Raw genomic sequence first — 20,311 nt, 5'->3', positions numbered from 1 at the left:
GCTAAGCTCCGCGGCCAGGTAGCCGAGTCTACAAAAGAGTCTGCATTCGCCGAGTGAACCAATGATTCATGGAAAAGATTATGATTTTGATAGTGAACTTGAAACAACATTTTCATGAAAGGCAAAGGTAGAGGAAGAGAATAAATGCTTTCAAATCACGTTCTCTTTTAAGCATCATTTTAATCCTAAGCGGCCTCGTGTGATGATTGCATTTCCAGCTTAAGTCTTTTGTGCCTCTAGCAAGGTTATGTGCTTGCTTTTGCAGAAAGATAGAGTTTGCATGCCTATCTTACCTTTCACATTGGATGTCTGACGATAACTAAGACATAACGTATAATAACATAACCACTAACGTATTAAATGAGTTAGCTAAGGTGCAAAGATGTAGTCGTTAAACGCGTCATGTCAGCCAAGGTAAAGGGGCAAGCAACCCTGAGGAGAACTATTATGTGCTTGCTCTTTTATGTTTGTATAACATTCCCTGCTTCAAATAAATCAATGTCAGATGCCTGCTGCTGTACTTGTAATTCATAGAAAGCGTCGTGCTCTTTATACATTGCCAATAGGCTTCTATTTCCCTTGAAAGAGTTAGCTTCTTTGTTTGCTTTAATGTAAATTTTATAACTTAGCTAACAGCTAAGGGCCGCGGCTCCCGCAGCTAGGACCGCTAAAGCAATTGTTTTAACTTCCGGATGCTTGTAAATCCAATGCATCATTTTTTCTTTTCTTCGTTCAATTTGATATTTTATCTAAAGCTTCATAAGACACGATAACGCCAATTAAACAGAGCCACATGCAAAGGAATGGATGAAAACAGTTATAACAGCACTGTGCTAGCAAGAAACTAAGCTCGTTTCAAAGAATTAAAACGTAACAACCTTAACGAAAAGCCGCCTTGGAGTGTAAGGTATCCAGTCTGCCATCTATTTGCATGACTTTGCTAACTTCAATGAACGGGGGCAAACAACGGGGATAGGGATGATTTATTAAAAATGCCCTGCCCTCATAATGGTATGGTAAACAGCCAATTCTTGCTTGCTTGCTTGCACCCTGACGCAAACTTAAGGTAAACTTAAACTGTGCGTGTTAAACCTTTTTTTAATCCTTTTTATCGCCAACCTGAAAGCTAGCTTACTTGATGACTTTCGAATTCAAGGAACAAATAGCGTAATTAGAATTGAAACAGCGGTATACTTGCTAGCACTTTCGTTTCATACACCTATATGATAGTGAAAACTGCTAGAGACAGATGACGACGACGTATAGTTTTCTTTACTTATCACTATACTTTTATAAATAAAGGTAGTGCTTAAGCGTTTAATTATTGTCTCTATTGACAATCTACACCTATCAGTTAACTCTATATGTGATAGGGTCACTAGAATGTAGTAACAAAGACTGCTTTTACTTGCTTGCTTTGGGACTACTAATGCAAACGATACTAGGATAAAGAAAAAAACCAAGTGGCATGGGACGCCGATACTAGAATTAGCATGAACGCGTGGCTATGTCGATCATAAATAGGGGTGGCGTGGCACGCTATGAACATTCGAGTATTGGCTCTTTTCTTCTATTAGGGTTCAAAGTTTTCCCTGTTAGCATTATATTAGCTAGGTTTGTTTTAAAAGTCAGAGTTGATGATATCGATGGAAAGGAAGCCTGACTACCTTTGCCCTCCAAGTAGAGCATGTAGCTTGCTTCCATTAACAATATTTACTAATAAGTAAAGTAAAAGACGTAGATAACAACAATAGTGGATCTAGTAATAGTGAAAGCAAAAGTGGCATTAGTGCGAATAAAGTAATGAATTAGTTGAATTAATTTTGCCGTTCGTGAAGTAACCAGTTGGCTCCCTGGGAGTGTCAATTAGTCGTTAACTCGCCGTATCGTCAAGGTAGAAAAATTGGTTTATTTGGAGTTAAGAAGACGGTTCTTATCATGGAATCGATCAATAATATTGCGAAAGCTCATGGCATAAAGGTGTATCTATATCTGGTGGGGTAGGAAAATGTACACGTAAAAGTAATGACCTCTACATGGCATGGAAACAAGGGAATCAAAAGTTATTAATGTTGGAATCGTTATTTAAGAAGCTATAGATGCTTTTATTGATAGTGGTATACGCGTTATGAGAGATATTAATAACAGGCCAGGCTCTATAAGTCATTTTCTTAGGGCAAGCAAGAAGGGACAGATGATTTTGAATTGAAAGGGTCGATTGCAACGGTCGTTTCGTTATTGTCGTAGGTTCATTTCTTTTATTACATAAATGTGGATTGATAAATGTCAATTAAACTAAGCCTTTCGCCATTCGTAACTTGATTGAATGACACTGTAATAGCTCGTAATTGTAGAGCTGCTAAGAGCATAATACGAAAGAGAGACCCCATCATATGGTATGGAAAGTTCGAAGTTATGCAAAATCATCCCATACTGTACCTACTTCGCATAGGTTGAGTATACAGGCTTTTGTTTCAGCCCATCTTAATAGAAGGACGCGCCATTTGTTTGCATCCATTGGTTCGTGGGAGGCGCAGATCTTTAGGAGATTAGATGGCCTGTCTGCCTTTCTCTTTTGAAGCTTAGATTGAAGCTTGTTTCTTGATGTGAGGTAAGGTTTTTGCATAACAATTTATTATCCCTTGCCCCGCGTAGGGCGATTCTGTATCTGTACTGAGTTAAGACATGCTTCTTAGTCTTTATAGACTATACTAACAATTAAAAATAAGCAAGGCAACTGCTGTTTCGCCTCTTGCTTGCAGCAGTTCGACTTGGGATTAGCGCAGCGGTTCGGTTTCCTTGCGCATTCGTTGAAATGGCTGGATCTTGGTCTATCAAACCATAAGTAGCAGATTTGACTACTTTGGCCCTTGCTGTCCTCGGAATCAGGATTAAGGCTACCTAGCATGCATCTAGGGCTGCTTGCGGCTCTTAGATTTAAGACAAAAATGAATCCTGAGCCAATTGAGTCTCCAATTTTCAGTTCACCAATACAATAAAGACGCAGCCACAGGTTGAGTGTTGCGCGATTGTAAATCGAACACTCATTAAGATTTTGTACGGTGTTCGGTAGGTTCAATTCCTACAGCATCGAAAAGAATGCATTGGATGGATGCCTGGGCATTGAGAAAAAAGGACGCTAGGGTCTTTTTTTCGAATCGTTAAACATGCTACGACTTCTTTCCTTAAACTCACCAGTATAGTAAGGGCTTTTGGTACAGTATGTTACCGGCTCGAAAGAGCTCATGAAGACGTAGCCCATAGCATAAGGAACATGTACATCGTCTATACATATGGTTTCGATATCAGCACTTATGAATGTAGATTTATTTCTACCTGACTTATTCCCCAAGGTGTTATGTGGGTTGAATTCCCACGGTTGCGCATATGCTCATTTCATAAGGTGAAATCGATTGGTTCGATTCCAGTCGTGGGCTGCTATTAATATTAAGACCCAATTTTCAATTTAAAAAAGAACAACTCTACTATGTTAATTTTGTTAAAATTCCCCTTTATCGCTGTGCTGCTTTGTGTGATGTTTACAGGTCTGGTAATTGGCGCATTCTGTTGCCAGGTCAATCCGATGGAAATAATGTTCTTTCTTTGTAGAATGCAAGCTAGGTTTACAAATATCCAGGAACAACTCGCGCAGTTACAAGAGCATGCAGCAGAATTAGAGGATCAACTTACCCAAAGCCGCAACCTAAATAACGCGTTAACTGAGAAGGCCGAGGCTTCTGAGATTGACGCCGTGGAGGCAAAGCTCAAATTGTATAAGATATTAGTCGAAGCAGAACGTTATGTTGAACCTGCAACCTGCGACCAGGAGGCGATTAAAGGTCTTTGGGTACTGGTCCAGCGTTGGAGAAAGTACAAACTGGACATAACCCGCCATTTTCAAACGAAGCCTGAAGCTAATATAGCAGCAGGACCTTCTGAGGTTTTTCCTCCTTCAGACCTTCTATCCACAACACGTAAAGGAAAAGAATTAGCTTTGCCAGAGCGCCAGGGAACCGAACTTTCCTCTGGGGATCCCGGACCGAGTACAAGTGGAGAAGCCTCAGTCTCCAAAATATTTATCCCGGCTTCCTTGGAAGAATTTGTCGTCGACCCTGCCATTTCAGCCTTTTGTTCCTCACTTACTTTAAATTTTCTTAGTTTCCAGGGAATCCTTGGCTCACTCTGGGTTGGTATGACACTCCTTTTATCTTCTTTGATATTAATCAATAAATTAAGGTGTTTAGGGAAATTGTGGGATATAGTGAAGAGGTGGGTTGGCAAATGAAGGTAGCGCAGAGAACCAGGGGTTGGGCCGAGGAAAGCCCAACCCCCCCGCACCGATAGCTCAATTGGATAGAGTGTCTGGCTTCGAACCAGGTGGTTAGGGGTTCGAGTCCCCTTCAGTGCCAATGCCTCCGCCCATTTATGGCTTTATTTTGTTTTGAAACGAGCAAAAAACGAATAACAGGGATGGGGGCAACATGAATTCCATCCCACCGGGCCCCCTTGTTCGAGGTGTTGCCACGAATCTGGTTGATTATCCCGTTTTCTGCCCATTCGCTCCCCTAGCTTCTGTCCTTTTCCCGCTCTTCGGACATATTCACCCCGTGTGGGCAGCCCTTTGGATCGGACAAAGCACTAATCAATGGTTTTCGGGCTGGGCTTTCTTTCGCGGCTTCATTTCGGTTTTAAATCGCCGGGGTCCTGCGCAGGGCAGGCAACATCATTTCCCTTCTTTCCTTGCCACAGTACAGACGGCATTGCGGGGCGATCCTTTATTACGTATTATAAGAAACACTACAAAGGTAGCAATAAAGGTTAGAGGACGTGAAGGCGGAGTGGGAACGGAAGGACGCGCGCAGAATAATTGCTACCTCCCCTCCCACGCAGGGAAACGGAAAGGGGTCAATCACCCACAAGCTTTTTTCGTAACTTAGCTTTGCAAACAAAAGAATGGTAAGAAGGATAGGAATCGTTGTGACGGCGCAGGATCCACCCTGATCACCTTTGCTGAAGTCCGGTGTTGCTGAACAATACCAATGTGGTAAGGTGTTGCTAAACAAGACAATGTGCCACTTTCGTTTGCAGTCCACAATGCGCGAAAAGCGATTAGCTACGAATGGATAGGCATGGTCCAATGCCAGCGAGGGGCGTGATAGATAGATCATTGGGCCTGGCCTCGTAGTCGTAGTGCCGGTTTACGTGCTGGAATACCATGGGGAATGATGGATTTGCCATCAGCACCATCGCACGATCTTACATAGACACGTCGCCAGCGCATACCTGCTCACTAATGTACACAGTGGTAAACGGTAATCATAAGTACGTGTGTAAGATGGGCTTAGTACGAGAGGACCGGCATCGAGTCGTTGTCGAAATCATCTTCAACGAAAAAAAGTTATTAATGACCCTAAGGATTGAAAATTTCCTAAAAGCGAGAAAGACCTAACTTTTACCTTTTTAGTGACTAAGTTAGCGACTGACGCAAAATACACTCTTGCAGACACCAAAAATAGTGCAATTTACGAAAAAGACAGTAATTAGCCCTTCGCCAATCCGTTTGTATCATGGGTAATTTGGTAACCACATCTATAGTATAAAAAACATTTCTTTTGTCTTGACCTAGACCATACGATCTGAGGCTAAGCCCCTGCCCTGCTACGTGCCATTTAGTTTAGAAAACGTAAGTTATAGCAAGCGTAGCTCTGGAATTTTGGGTGGGGAGCCAGAGCGTAGCGATAAGACTGTTTCTTTACTTTTTTTTTGTTTTTTAATAATTATTATTAATTACAAAATGACGCTTGTAAGAAAAGGTAAGCAAAATCAACGTTTTAACTAATCCTTGGAATGGAACGGTTAAAGATTTAACCTTATCCTAACTCACAAAAAAGTAGCATAATTGGCATATTTAAGATGTACGGGTTTTTTGAGTTGAGGTGGATAACCAATCTATCCGATTGGTTCGTAAGACAGCCGCAGAAGCGATAGCACCGGAGAGCTCAATTACCTTTCATGCCCTTTCACTGGTTTTCACCATCCTAGCTTTCTTTCACTTTTTAGTGATAGTGATTTTATTTGTTTTTTTTTGTTTTCCCTCTTTTTTTTGCATTATAATATATGATTTCGCGGTGGTTTACGTAGGGTCCTATCGACCCATAGAACTCTACGGAAAGTGTAGACGGAAGTACAGGAGTAGTGTTGACGGAGGGTGTTGGCATTTTTGTTTTCGCCGTTGTTTAATCATAAAACACAAAGAACAGCCATGAATATTAGTATTAATAACCGCAAAACAAAGTTTTAAAGTAACAATGAATTTAGGTTGTTGTTTTAATTTTAAAAAGCCCCCAACAAACTCCCCGCAGGCTCCAACCCCTGGCCCAATTAATGAGGTTCCCCCCATTAACCTACCGCCAGCAGAAATTCGCCCATTTGAAACCGAACTTACTTTATCACACTGGGTTAAAGAGACGGCGCCGTCAAGTACATCCGCGGTGCCGCCGCAGGCTGCAGAGACAGCAGAGATAGTCAACCTTGCTTCACCTTTCGAATTCTTAAACTTTACTGTAATTTACATGATCGCCTTGGCCTTGATCATTCTAGCAGTCATTTACAGAAAACGTATAAACTTTTTAGTGTAAAGATGGTAAAAACAAAACGCTCTTTATGATATAGTCAAAAGAAAAGGATTGGAAGCCGGGATCACTTCCTCTGCTTAAGAGCATCCCTATCATTTAGTGGATCCAAGTCCATGGCCTTTCTTAGGGTCACTTGGAGCCCTAGCAAGCACTATTGGTGCTGTTATGTGTATGCATTCATTTACAGGAGATAGAGCACTTTTTGCCTTGGGCTTAGGATTAATCTTATATACTATGTTCGTATGGTGGCGTGATGTTACATGTGAATCTACTTACGAAGGACATTACACTAAAGTGGTATAATTAGGGCTTCGTTACGGTTTTCTTTTGTTTATCGTCTCGGAGGTTATGTTTTCTTTAGCCTTTTTTTGGGCCTTTTTTCATTCCTCTTCGGCACCTGCAGTAGAGATTGGAGCTATTTGGCCCCCTAAAGGAATTGAAGTTTTAAATCCTTAGGGAATCCCTTTTCTAAATACCCTTATTCTCCTTCTCTCTGGAGCTGCTGTGACTTGGGCTCATTATGCCATACTCGCAGGTTTAAAATAATAAGCAGTTCATGCTTTAGTAGCTATCGTTTGGCTGGCTTTAGTTTTCACTGGGTTTTAAGGAATGGAATATTATGAAGCACTTTTTATCATCTCTGACGGTATTTATGGGTTTACTTCTTTTTTAGCTACTGGGTTTTATGGGTTCTATGTCATTATAGGAACTATTCTCTTGATGATACGCGGTATTCGTTAATATATGGGCCATTTCAGTCCTTTACATCACTTTGGCTTCGAAGCAGCTGCTCGGTACTGGTATTTTGTGGACGTGGTTTGGTTATTTCTATTTGTCTCTATCTATTGGTGGGGAGGTTCATGACAAGGTATGGGCCTTGCCCTTCCCCAACTCGTTTACAACGCGTTGTAAACCTTAACCACAGGGTCTACTTTACTATTTGGCTTTGCGACCTTAAACACAAAGTTTACTTCTTACACTAACACTGAAAAGAAACCTAAGTTGTGTTTTTTGTTTTGCATTGGGTATTAATATTCATGAAAGTTTCTATAGTTGCAGCATTGACAAATCTATGAATACAGCGGCATAGATAGGCTGCTTTAGTGGATACGAACCCCCAGAATGTCCCATATCTCTGTCTTTCGCTACATTAGGCTCCACTTCTACTTGTGTTTGTGTTTAAGTTAAACATGGTGTTTTTAATTTTTTTTTGTTTTTGTTTTTTTATTTATTTAATAAGCAAAGCCATAAATATCAAGAACAAACCTTGTGTTGGTGTTAGCAAAGCGGAGCCAACGCAAGTCCTTTGGATGCATGCTAAGGCATTCTTGCCTCTCGAATCAAATAAAGTCAACAGAATGTAAATTGATTGACCGTTACCGCTTCATCTTACTATTTATAAGCCGTAGCTTACTTCGACCCTTCCTATTTTTTATAGAATCTCTGGAGCTTTCCTAGCCACTGTGTTGCTTGTTGGTATTTTCCTTTTGAAGGTTGGTTATCTTAGCCTTACTTTCGATAATTGTTATTAATACGTTTTCTTTGTTGTAAACTCTTTCTATTGGTTCGTTTTGGGCTTAGTAAATTTTCTTTTCCTAGCTTTGTCTCATTATATGAATAATGGGGTTTGCTACTTATGGTGGGATTTGGGTATTGTTTTAGATCTATCTTAAGTACATACTTCTGGAATCCCGATGTTATTTCGTGCTGCCCTCTCAGCCCTTCCAACACTTATCCGATTCCTTTTTTCGTGAAGGGAGCGAGCTAACTCCCTTCCCTTGGCTCAGGCGACGTTTAGTTACGTTACGACATTACACAAGGCATCCCCGACCGGCAAACAAAACACAGGAACCCCTCCGCTCCGCGAAGATAACTAAACTACAATTTGTCATTCGATACCTTTTCCCGGTTTTCTCTGCATCGATTTGAAAACGGTCTAGTCGCATATATCACAGGGCTACAAGGGGTTTAAGTCCTCTTATGCGAGGGCAAGGATAGGATAGGCACATCTGTTACAAACAAACAAGGGTCGCACAGAATCCGATGCGCTCGAGCCCGCTACGAATGGAATGCAGCCTTTCACCTGAAGAAAATTCATTATTCTACGAGAATGTTTGCAAAAGCGTTGCTCGTCGCGGGAGATTCTCTCGATCTGAACTCGGAAGCTGGGATTTGACCTTTTCCGTCGCGCCAACGCATTTACTTAGCGGCCTAGAAACGAGTCATTGACTGGTATTTAAGCAATCTTACCCGTTGCCTGTACGGAGCCCCCTTTTTATATAGTTAGACCATCACCCGTCAACACAGCCTCAACATTATCAGATTCTGAATTCGAAGCAATGCCAACTGTACCGTCTTCGGATTCCACCAATTCGCCAGCCATTACTTTATTAAGTCCGTGAATACGGGTGATTTTGTCTCCCACTTAAACGATGTTAACAACTTTTCTTTCTGCCCTTTGATTTGCAAATGATGCTACGTCAGGTTGAATGTTTATTACCTGGCGAAAAGGAGAGGTAAAAATGAAACCTTCTTCATGATGAAATGGGGGCTGAAAGTCGCGATTACGTGGATTTGTTAGCCATAGCTCGTTGCAAGCCGATATAGTAATTAATCATTCGCAGCGTTAGACGACCGTTTTTTTGAAATTTCGGATGCTAGTCGAGAAACTGTCAAACCTGCTTAATTGCTCGTTGCTTCTCGAAACGAATTGCATAATTTTTACTTTCTTCAAGTTCCGTTTCCGTGCAGTCGTTGTCAGTTGCATCGACGAGATCTCGTCGTTCCCTATCCATCTGCGTAAGTCCAATAATGCGAATCTCTAAGCTTTCATTTCCGCTTGTTGCAATTGCCCTTCGAAGGTTGTTTTTCAGTCGCTTCTGTGTGGCGCTCTTCTGCATCTCGAATCGTATGAAATGCAGGGATTCGCGGGATAGCATTTTATCATATCCTGTGATAGAATGGGAAAAGATTTCCCAAAGACATGCTTTTTTGCCGTCATTCCTATTGTAACGTTTACCTGGCTTCTCTGTCTTGTGGCAAGTTGGCATCCCTATTACAAGGCCCCGTAGGCTGCAAAGGTGGACTGAAAGAAACTCCTTCCCGTAATTGCAAACGCTAATAGCAGATTTTAAGTTTTGTTGCCCTGGCTTTAGAGCGTTGTACCTAGTAGTTAGTCTTATAATGTTAGCTACCTTGTCTTTTACTAAGTTATTGCACTCAGTAACGTTTCAATCTTGCTTTTGCTAAAGCAGCCTTTTCTTCGTTGCATCTAGCAATAGCAAAAGCAAAAGTCGAATTAATCAACATTTTTTACATCTTTTCTGCTGTTTCTATTAAAGAGAAAATTCATAGAACGCGAGGATCAATTGTACAGTAATGTCTAAAGGTAGGATTGAGAAGGCTATTGAAGGTGTCTCGAATCACTCGAATCCCCTTGGTTCCTAATCCAACGTTACCTACGCTTAGCGATAGGGGACAGGCGTATTGATGTACAACCTAGGTGACTTTGGATTTTATAAAAATGGATCCTATTTGCGCTATCCGACTTATGTGAATAGTTTGGCTGAATAAGTGCTCCCTGAGCGTGCGAGTCACATGGCTTCTTCACTGTTAAGGTCCCATTTGAATATTGTCTTTTCTGAGCTATTTCGTAGTAACGGTTATTTTTATTGCATTGGCATTGAATTTTCTTTTCCGAGAATCATCACTTAACGCCTCGCTCATGCTATCGTTGATTGATAAGGTGCCGTTTCAGGCTATAGGGGGTCGGATTCGCTTCTTTGAGAGCCAGGACTCTCTTTTTCTTTTTTCAATCGCTTGTTTATTTTGCTTTTCTTGTCGGGATCTTGCTTGATTAAGCCCTTATCCTTTCGATTGCTGAGGGTTTGCGTCGTCTACTATGCGTGCTTTGCTTCTTTAATTCATAGCCAGCGCCTGCTACAAGAATGAACAACCATTATCCCTCTTCCCTTCGGTTGAGTGGCTAAAGCCCCTAGCACAACATTTACTGGCACTTACTAGATAAAGGTTACATGGCGGAAATAGCTTAATGGTAGAGTATAGCCTTGCCAAGGCTGGAGTTGAGGGTTCGAGTCCCTTTTTCCGCTTGCAGAATTGCTATGGTCTGCACTATAGATTGTCGTACAGGGCTATCCTCAATACTAAAAATAGAGCAAGCAAGTTAGATTTTGTACTATCTGTACTTAGACATGGTTCTGTAGAATCTCAGGGTTACGTAAGGATAACTATACTTTATCACTGGGCTGGGCTTATAGACCGGGAGATCTCTTCTGTTTACCTGGGCCCGGCATTAACGTAGTAAACATTGCTGCGGACACATCGATCTTTATAACCGAACCGTGCTAGTCGAAGACTGTTGCATATGTCTGGTCTCCTGCACTGCACAGATTAGCGACCGAAAGACCCGACCCTAGCACAGGAAGGATTATGGATCATTAGTCAACAACTGCTCTGCTGATGTAACAAGTACCAGCTTGTATATGTCAAAGCATGTGGCTACAATTTGAACCCACCATTCGCTACCCTTTTTATATAATAAAAGCGCAATGGCTGCCGTGTGCAATACCCATGCCGGCATGTTTGTAATAGATGAGCCTCTTGCTTTATGTTTTGTGCCTATCCCCGCTCTTTGCCCCATTACTATTTCACTTTTTAAGAGCTAAAAAAAAGCTTAATCGCAATCTGGCCGTAGGGACCGAGTTTGAGTAAAGGAAATAAACAGCCTTTACGGTTCTACACTTTGCTAAATCGACCTATCAACTCATAGTTGCCGTTTAGGCACCTTGGGGTTCATTGCCCAGGCCACGCAAACTACCTTTAGTTTGGTTAGAGAACCGGAACCACAAGTGGTTGGGTTGACTTGGGTAGCGCGTTTAACAGGGACCTCTACCCCCAGGCCCGAAAAGCGAAAGCAAAAACAACATTTTTTTTATCATCAATACGAATTTAAATAAGATTCTTGTATAATAATCCATGCGTAACCAGGAACAATTCAATTAGTGCGACGACGAAACATAATCGTAACTAACTGCTTATCGGGGTTTGGAACTACTTCTCGGCCCTGGCTTCTCGCAGACTTATCGACGCGTTGCAGATGGTGGATAAACCATACTGGTATAGATTACCTGTACAAGCAAGCATTTAGAGTAACCTGCTTGTTGTTCATTGTTATCTCGGTGTTGCTAGCTTTGGCTGTTTACTGCTTCTTTTCGTTACGTGGTTTTTTGTTCTTTGAGTCCCTTCCTGGCATGCTAACGCAGCCCCTTAGGCGGGCTTGTGGAAACAAACAACCACGCCACTGTAAATGTTATGAATACAAGATGATTATCACCTTTAAACAAACAAAAACAAAAACATGCTGAGGATCAATCGAAAGATAAGTCCTTAGCTTCTTTATTAACAATAAATAAGCATTTTTCATCCTTACCTTCTTTGTCTTCTAACAGTACGGTTTTAGAAGATACTTCAAGGTTAAATATATCCCCAGCTTCTTTGCCCCCGAATGCTTCTTTGTCTAAGCCTTTACTTTCTTGGAACAAAATCCGTTTTTTATTGGGATTTTCCCTTTTTGATATTATCAAACATAGAAATAAGACGACTATCGGAAACATCCGCAATTAGGGATATGCCCGTTTAGCTGAAGAAAAGGGCAATAGTGAAGTAATGCCTAAGGTGTCCATGATGTCTTTTTATTTTCCCCGCACTTTTCTTTTTTTTTGTACTCTATGTTATGACTGAGAATAGTTATCTTCTCAACAATAATTAAATGACGAAGAGTTCACTTGTATGAAGTGGGAATCTTACATACAGTTTTGTATAGCAACGTTATAGCTGTCGACTATTTCACAACTACACCGAAAAAACCCAACTTTGCCTTTATTTAATTAACCTCCAAGTTTGAGGTAACGGCTTACATACTAGGTATTGACTACAACTTGCAGGAACATTTAGTGGTCCTCGCTGATTTACACGCATGGGAGTTTACGTGTCCTATGCTGCTTGAGTTAAAACGTGGGCTAGCTGTATTTCCGGCTACTAGACTATCATCATTGCCGGGTGCAGCACTTGACTGCTTTGCCTGGTCAAACGAAACAGGTAGAGACTGACAAGGTTTTTTCGCTACATGCTCTACTCGAAGGGCAAAGGTAGTCAGGCTTCCTTTCCATCGATATCATCAACTCTGACTTTTAAAACAAACCTAACTAGCATAATGCTAACGGGGAAAACGGGATTCGAACCCGCGGCTTCTGGCGTGACAGACCAGCACTCTAACCGACTAAGCTATTTCCCCTGCCCCGGCCGGAGGTGGAGGATTCATTAAGCCCCCATCCCTGTTATTTGTTCTTTGAAGATGTTACGTGCAATTTACGAAGTAATATGTGCTGTGTTGTCCAATATAGCCCTAGTCATTCTATTTTACTCTGCATGCATCTTTTTTGAAGCCACTCCATAAAAGAGAAGTCTCTTTTTCTGTGTTGGCTGAAGTGACGATAATCACTTTGAACTCTCGAGGATGCGCAGAAGTCTCGAAATTCTCTTTCAATTACGGAAGTTCCTTTGACAAAAGAGTTGTGGCCATCGAAAGATAGAATTCAATGGAGTTTATTCAAATTTCGATTGGATAATGGAGGGAAATAATCATACCGAATTTTTCTAAAAGTTTATACATAATGTGCCCTCGCAAAACGCTCTATACTAAGCAAGCAACATACGCTTTTCTTTCTGACTCTTGGCTCAGTAAAAATTTGTTAAATTAAAACGATTTTTTAGTTAAAGCTCCACTTTACGTCTTTATGCGTTTTTAACCACAAGGATTCTCTATAGCTAATTTAACACTTTCAAGTAAATTGGAAGGTGCCTCCAGAACCAAAATGGTTCTACACGATCTAGAAACTTCTAGAACATGAGTATAATTAGATTTTGACGGGAAGTCTTAACATAATACGTTTCTGTAATGAAAACGGAGTATACTTAAAGTAAACATAGGCAAGCTATGTGTCTTTTCATGCAAAAACTAAGCTAAGGCTTTGTATTCATAACTTTTCCAAAAGCCATATCATTAATCATTTTCTAAGAAGGAATTTCTTTTGAAACGAAGGCAGTTTCAATATCTCACTTTTGTTCTTCATTTCGTTCCGACGAGGCTACCTGAGGAGGATTCGGCAACCCAACGAACTCTCCAATAAGTAGGTAAACTAAAATATGGATCCTTAGAAAATAGAAGGGATCTGATGACTATTCATAGTTTACCGGCGATAACAATACAAAGGTAGCAACGAAAAAAAACCAGAAATAGAAAAAAAACAAAAAGAGAATGGTAAACATAGGGCTGCTGCCTTAGCAAAAGCAACCGTCTTTACTACCTCAACCCAAAATAGAGACAGGGACTACCTTGACCTTTGCTTAGTTTAGGATCCTAAGCACGCTTAGTTATTATTTTATTGTGTTTTTTAAAAATAAAAAAAAAACACAAAAATCAACAAATAAAGGCGGCTTTCCGTTTGGGCTTGTCAAGAGTGCATACATCGGACTTTGTTTGGTGCGATAGAATACGTGTCGATTTAGTTTTTGAGTGGGCCGACACAGAGAGCGGTGTCTTTTGTTTCTTTTCTTTTTTTGTTCTCTAGTTAAAAAGTAAAGACAAAACAAAAGCCATGATTATTAAGAAAAGAACCAATGCTCAACGCAAAACAAATACAATAATAAATGAACTGGTTCTATGATCATGCAAAAGCTATGCTATTGATGTTATTAGCGGAATTTTATCTCAGTGGTCTCACCTTACGTTTTTTGTTAGGAAGCATTATTCTCTTGGTTTCTCCTGATTTTGGAATATGACGGATATGAATCATCGGTTTGCGCGCTTTTTTGACGACTTCTTCGTATTTTTCGGTTTTTTGGACATAATCCGATAATTCCACAGCCAAATTTTAATTCGTGGAAACTATTTGATGGCTTCCCCATTCAAACATCAATTTCATTATAGGTATAGATGGTACTTTCTTATCTTTAGCAGTCTTGACTATGTCTTTAATTCTTATTTGCATTCTAGTAGGTTGGTCTAGTATTGAAGGTTTTAAGAAAGAGTATATAATAGCATTTTTAATTAGTGAATCCTTTATGATTGCTGTGTTTTGCATGTTGGATACTTTACTTCTTCACGTTTTTTTTGAAAGCGTGTTAATCCTTATGTCGTGTGGAGCTGAGCTTCTGATCTCCGCTGGGATAAGGCCCCCTGCAAACAGGAGCCTTGTGCAGTAAACCTCTCCGGGCGGGCTAGGGTTAAATTTAGAGAGTTCCCGCGAAGCTTTCGATGAAAGGTAGTCTCGTGTGCAGGCATAGCCTTTTTTGTCGAATCCGTTAGACGACCTATTTAGAATTGGCGTGGAGTCTTCTGCTGAATGGGTACCTTGCGATACTTCGCCTTGCCTACTCAAGTATTGTATAGACATGCAGAAAAGGGTGTTCCTGGGTTGGGTGGAGGAGTTTAGAAAACAACCTTTTTCTTTTCGTCAAGTCTAAGGGGTGCAGACACACTTGCGCGGATTCCAGGTGACGGCTACAAGGGTGGCAGGGAAATGGATTGTACCCGACGCCCTGGGATGGACGTGGACTCGTCAGCTACCGATTGAGTTGACAGGGAGAATCGTCTTGGTCTCAAGAGAAAGCCTGACAGGTCGGTCTCAAGAAGCCAGCTATAAGATAAGTCACTGAAACAAAATAAGAGGCCAACCTAACCCAACCCGTTTAGTGTGGTCGCGGACAAGAGACTGCTCTTGGCGGCCAAAATCACTGGGGTAATTATAAAACCCGAAAACAACGTTTAATTCAAAAGACCACTTACAGGCAGCCGTAGATTAAAAAGCCAAATCACAAGCAAAGAAAGATTTAGCTAAGAAACAAAACGTCAAAAAGCCAAAAGAATCCAAAATACAAAAATAAAGTCAATTAAAACAACCTACGATGACTGAGGCTAGACAACAAGGAGACGCCCCTAGCCGCGGATCGGGGCATGGACGTTTTAAAGGCAAAGCTGTATGTGTAACTGACACGTCGCTTGCTTCTTTTTTGTCTCACGCACGCACGGAAGAGACAAAAAGGATTTGGACTTTTTTTTGATAAGGCGTGAAGCGACATGCTAATGGCTTGCTTTCTATTAAGTTAAATATCATCTCAACACAAAGATCAGGCCAAGGCAAAGGCCTTGAGGAAACGCAAAGCGCAAACGCACATTTCAAGAATACAGTTAGATGCAAGGAAGCTTGCTGAGACCCATAACCGGTCCTCCCGCTTCAGACACACCGCATGCGCAAGCCAGTCCAACACGCCACGCGTTCAATGATATATATACACACATACGTAAGATAGATTAATTCTCTGTAATAATAATAGAAGAAAAGGGAGCGCTTGCGAAGCTTAAGAGCCAGCCTTACAGGCCAGGCCCTCCCTGGACTGCAAGCAGATCCCCTTGTTCGCAAACAATTGAGGTGAACCGCTGAACACCGCCAAAATGTCTATGCCAGATTTGAAGCAGAAAAAGTTGTCGTGAAAGAATGAATGACAAGGGCCGACTCATTGGCTATCCTATCTTAAGACAGAGCCGTATGATGCAGGAGTATCACGTACGGTTCTTTGGGAAGGGATCGGGTACCCGCCTTCTCTTGACTTACCGCCCTTTGTAGGGCGATAAAGCGAGGGACCTATCCTTGACTCTCCTATTACTATAGGGGTATGGGGTTCTAGATAAAGAAAAATACGAGCGGCACATTGGTTTTTCTTACATACCTTGCCTGGATCTGTCTTTATGCTCTTAGCTATCTCATTGATTTTTTTTCAGACAGGAACTTTCGATTTGTATATATCATTAACCACAGAGTCTAGCGAATGGCGCTAAATCTCGCCACGGCTTGCCTTTATTGCTTCTTTTTCTGTAAAAGTGCCTATGGTATCAGTTTACATTTGGTTACCTGAAGCTCATGTAGAGGCACTTACAGCTGGATCTGTAATCTTGGCAGGAATTCTTTTGAAATTGGGAACCTATGGTTTCTTAAGATTTTCTGTACCCATGTTTCCCGAAGCGACACTTTATTTCACTCCTTTTATTTATACTCTAAGCGTGATTGCTATTACATACACTTTCCTGACTACCATAAGATAAATTGATTTGAAAAAGATTATTGCCTACTCTTCAGTAGCCTATATGAATTTTGTAACTATTGGTATGTCTAGTCGGGCGGCCGTAAGGTCACCTATAGTTAGAAACACACAAGGCCAAAACCTGTATGCCGGGCGTGCAACCAATTAACCTTCTAACCATAGGGCAAAAAGCGTAGCATGTTGTAGAAGCAGCTTCATTGAATTTAGCAAGAAGTACTTGTGTTGGATGCGGGGCCTTAAAGCAAAAAATACGTTGTTTCATTTTCTTTATTTAAAAAAGAAAAGGCAAAGAGGGTGGAGTAAGTAAAGATACTTTACTAGCTTTACAAGCGAAAATGCATAGCACGGCTCTACGGAGTAAGAATCAGTTTACCTTTTTTCTTTCGGTTGAGTGGCTAAAGCCCCAAAAAAAGCATAGCGTTTTTTAGGCTTAGAGAATAAAACTCTTTGTTTACAACGCACCTTAACGCATTTTATTTTATCCCCGCCATCTTCCTAGATTGCCTGAGAGTATCATGCGAGTCTGCTAACGTCAAACGAGTTGAGCCTGAATTGGCGGGGCGAATTGAAGTTGTTTCCAAAACAATACTTCCTACAGCTAACACGTATCCAGCGTGAGAAGACACGCAAACGTAAGCTGTTACATCTCCTGCCAGCCATCGAGACTAAGTGCTAAGGCCACAATTGGCAGGGAAGTAGATTATTCATTTTCTTGGGGACGGATAGGATGCACAAACGACAACTCCGGGCGTCGCAGCCTATAGGTGACACCGGCGAGATTCAGCTAAGCAGCGAACCCTTAAGCGCGCGCCTGGATAAGAGAGGGTTTAAAGGAACGTGAAGATATAGATAAGATCCACACATAAATAAATGTCTATTCTTATTTTGATGCATATGCATCTATTTAGGATAAAAAGAAAGATTTTCATCAAACGCGTTCAAACAAAAGACTATCAGCATCCATTCATTTACAAGGGGCACGCAGTGCGTAGCTGGAAGTCAGAAGCCCATAGTACCTACTTAACTCCCACTAAAGGACCGTGCAAACAGCGCTAAACGATTCGGCGGAAGGAAAGGGGCCTATGTATCTGCATGACCCTTACAGATCTTACTCCACGCCAGCTATTTGCATGCAAAGCCAATTTCTACAGATCCCCTAGCAAATATGTTTGCCACTATACAAAATGGGATTGATACTTGCGCAAAGAGTTTCCAGCCCTCGTAACAGCAATAGAACCATGTGCCACAGTATTACTGGCTTGTTTTTTTGTGTAATATAGGTTCATAAGTTACTGTCTACTTGTCAAAGGATTGCAGACACTCAGCCCTTTCCTCCGGGAGGCCATTGACGGCACAATCTTATTCAAGTTAAAGGCTTCCAATTCAAGATACGCTGTCATTGCATCTGGTTTTAGACCCTTCATTTAGTTTAGTAAGTCCGCATAAAGCCTTACGCATCATCGGCCTTTTCTTTTCAAGTACCCAATGCAATGGTACACAAAAGGTAACTTTAGCTAGCTAGCCTGTTTTTTAACGCGATGAACCATGATGTATCATGTAGCCTTGTATGAATAATTATTTAAGACAAGAAAGTTTTTAATTCAATCCGAACCGGATTTACATATGCATGCAGGGAAAGAAAATTAATTCAACTTCTGCCCCAAGAAGAGGCAAAAAGAAAAGAGTCGGTTTTCTGCCTTTGGTTCAGAATATAGGCCTTTGTCTGGCCCGGCCCCGAGAAAGCGCTACACGCTTTCTCTCTTTAGGGGGCTACGACGGACGGATTCAGGTCAGTTTTAAAAGAATAAAATACATGCCAACTATAGATAAAAAGCAGGCAGCTCTATGTTCAAAGTGTCACAGGAGCAGTAACATATCTTAAATACTACCATCAATTAAAGGCATAACAACCCAATAAGTAGAGTTAGAGAGCCGTATGATAGGTAACCATCTCGTACGGTTCGGGGAGGAATCGAATCGGCGGGAAGATTTTACTCCATTAAACATACAGGGAATTGAAGGTAGCATTTTACCCATGTCAAGCTATGGACCGGTTCTTTTAGCCCTTTTTTCATGCGTTGGTGCCCTATACGACTGATATAAGACTTGACTTGTTAGGTATTACGGAGGTCCAGCAAGCACCATGCTAAATTTCTCCATCATTCCATTACTTTCTACTCTAGCTAATATAAGTTTACCTGGAACTAGCAGCTCCATCGGGGAATTTCCTATTCTAGTGGGAGCTTTTTAAAAAAATAGCTTAGTGGCTACATTGGCGGCACTTGGGATGATTTTAGGCGCAGCCTATCCTCTTTGGCCACATAATCGTGTGGTTTTTGGGAATTCGAAACCTAAATTCCTTCATAGATTCTCCGATTTGAATAGAAGAGAAGTTATAATATTTTTACCTTTTATTCCTGGAGAGGCGACCGTTAAACCGCCGAGTAAATATATTGTTAAACAATAGAATCACAACATTGTAGGTGCTCGCGATGAGACGGAGGCAACTTACCTTAATAGGAAACATAGCCTGTTGCAAAAGAAAGGAGCGAGGCCACTTTTGTTCTGGCCCTCACTTTTCGACCGTGTCTCCAAAGGACAGTTGAATGGGTTACTCATGAATGCGAGGTTGGACGAGCCAATGACTCGAATGCGCTCGGTCAGGTTATTGAGCAATCAATCATATCACAGCGTTACCTCCACCATAATATGGACTCCAAGCATTTATGGCAGGGCACAAGGAGTTTCCAACTTCGATACAGAGCCAATGCTAAAGGCACAACTGGGTTTTCTGTTTAAACTGACACTGCTAGTTTAGAATCTTACGTTAGTAACGTAAGCATCAGAGTTTTTGGTAGTACTGGTGAACTAGATAACCGCGGATTCGGGAATCTGGAACGGGGGACTCGTAGTATCTCTTTAGATCCGGCAAAAGAAAAGCCAAACACCTTACCGTATGCCTGTGGGCTGACTGCTAAGCTTACTTTGACAAGGTTTATTTTTTCCTTTCCGCGTGACGTAAGAAGTAAGGGCTGCATAGTTCTCGCTAAAAAAGAAAACCTAGTAGTTTCAATAATCGAAGCCAACCATCCCTATGACGGCGTCCTCGAAGAGTTCAGAGGCCTCATAGTGACATAGACCGCACGCAGTTAATATAATACAAAGAGGGCCGGTTCAGGATTGTACTGTTCCCTACTAAACTAAGGCAACAGACACTTTATTAAGAAATCGCCACTTTACACGCAAGCTAGACTGGGCATACCTATTCCAGTTTTCAGTGGCAGAACAACGGGTAAAGACTCAACTGCAGCGACCGTAATGCCTAGAGTCCAGATCTAAGAGGGCAAGCTGTACGAATCAAAAGGCTTTTGTATGGTGGGTCGTTGTGAGGGCTGGAGAGCGGGGGCCCTCAAATGAAAGGCCCGACTCCTCTCGATTTTCTTTGTATAAGGTGGCAGGGCAGAGAAGGAGTCTGATCCAATGGACATTTAAATGAA

At 41.4% G+C, this 20,311-nt stretch overlaps 1 protein-coding gene and 2 non-coding genes across 3 annotated transcripts; 1 reads left to right on the top strand and 2 right to left on the bottom strand.

Annotated features, from left to right (window-relative positions):
• Positions 1 to 4,334: 4,334 nt before the first annotated feature.
• Positions 4,335 to 4,408, top strand: TRNAR-UCG (transfer RNA arginine (anticodon UCG)). The gene has a single exon. It is a non-coding gene; the product is annotated as a tRNA-Arg (tRNA).
• Positions 4,409 to 12,874: 8,466 nt separating this feature from the next.
• On the bottom strand, positions 12,875 to 12,948 carry TRNAD-GUC (transfer RNA aspartic acid (anticodon GUC)). The gene has a single exon. It is a non-coding gene; the product is annotated as a tRNA-Asp (tRNA).
• Positions 12,949 to 13,068: 120 nt separating this feature from the next.
• LOC147416521 (Ribosomal L5P family protein) lies at positions 13,069 to 13,786 on the bottom strand. The gene is made up of 3 exons (XM_086508283.1): positions 13,774 to 13,786; positions 13,464 to 13,589; positions 13,069 to 13,199 (listed from the first exon to the last, which is right to left on the bottom strand). The coding sequence occupies exons 1-3, from the start codon at positions 13,784 to 13,786 to the stop codon at positions 13,069 to 13,071; spliced, it is 270 nt and encodes an 89-aa protein (XP_086364409.1).
• Positions 13,787 to 20,311: the final 6,525 nt, after the last annotated feature.

This window comes from Adiantum capillus-veneris, unplaced genomic scaffold, assembly GCF_014529385.1.
Source record: "Adiantum capillus-veneris isolate H3 unplaced genomic scaffold, ASM1452938v2 Hic_scaffold_852, whole genome shotgun sequence".
Taxonomy (NCBI): Eukaryota; Viridiplantae; Streptophyta; class Polypodiopsida; order Polypodiales; family Pteridaceae; genus Adiantum; species Adiantum capillus-veneris.
This window is presented reverse-complemented; position numbering and strand designations above follow the sequence as displayed.

Bases quoted from the DNA above. Each gene is read 5' to 3' on its own strand.
- LOC147416521 (XM_086508283.1), bottom strand. The intron at 13,200-13,463 runs GTTAAAAACGCA...AACTTCCGTAAT, and splicing joins AGCTATAGAGAATCCTTGTG to TGAAAGAGAATTTCGAGACT.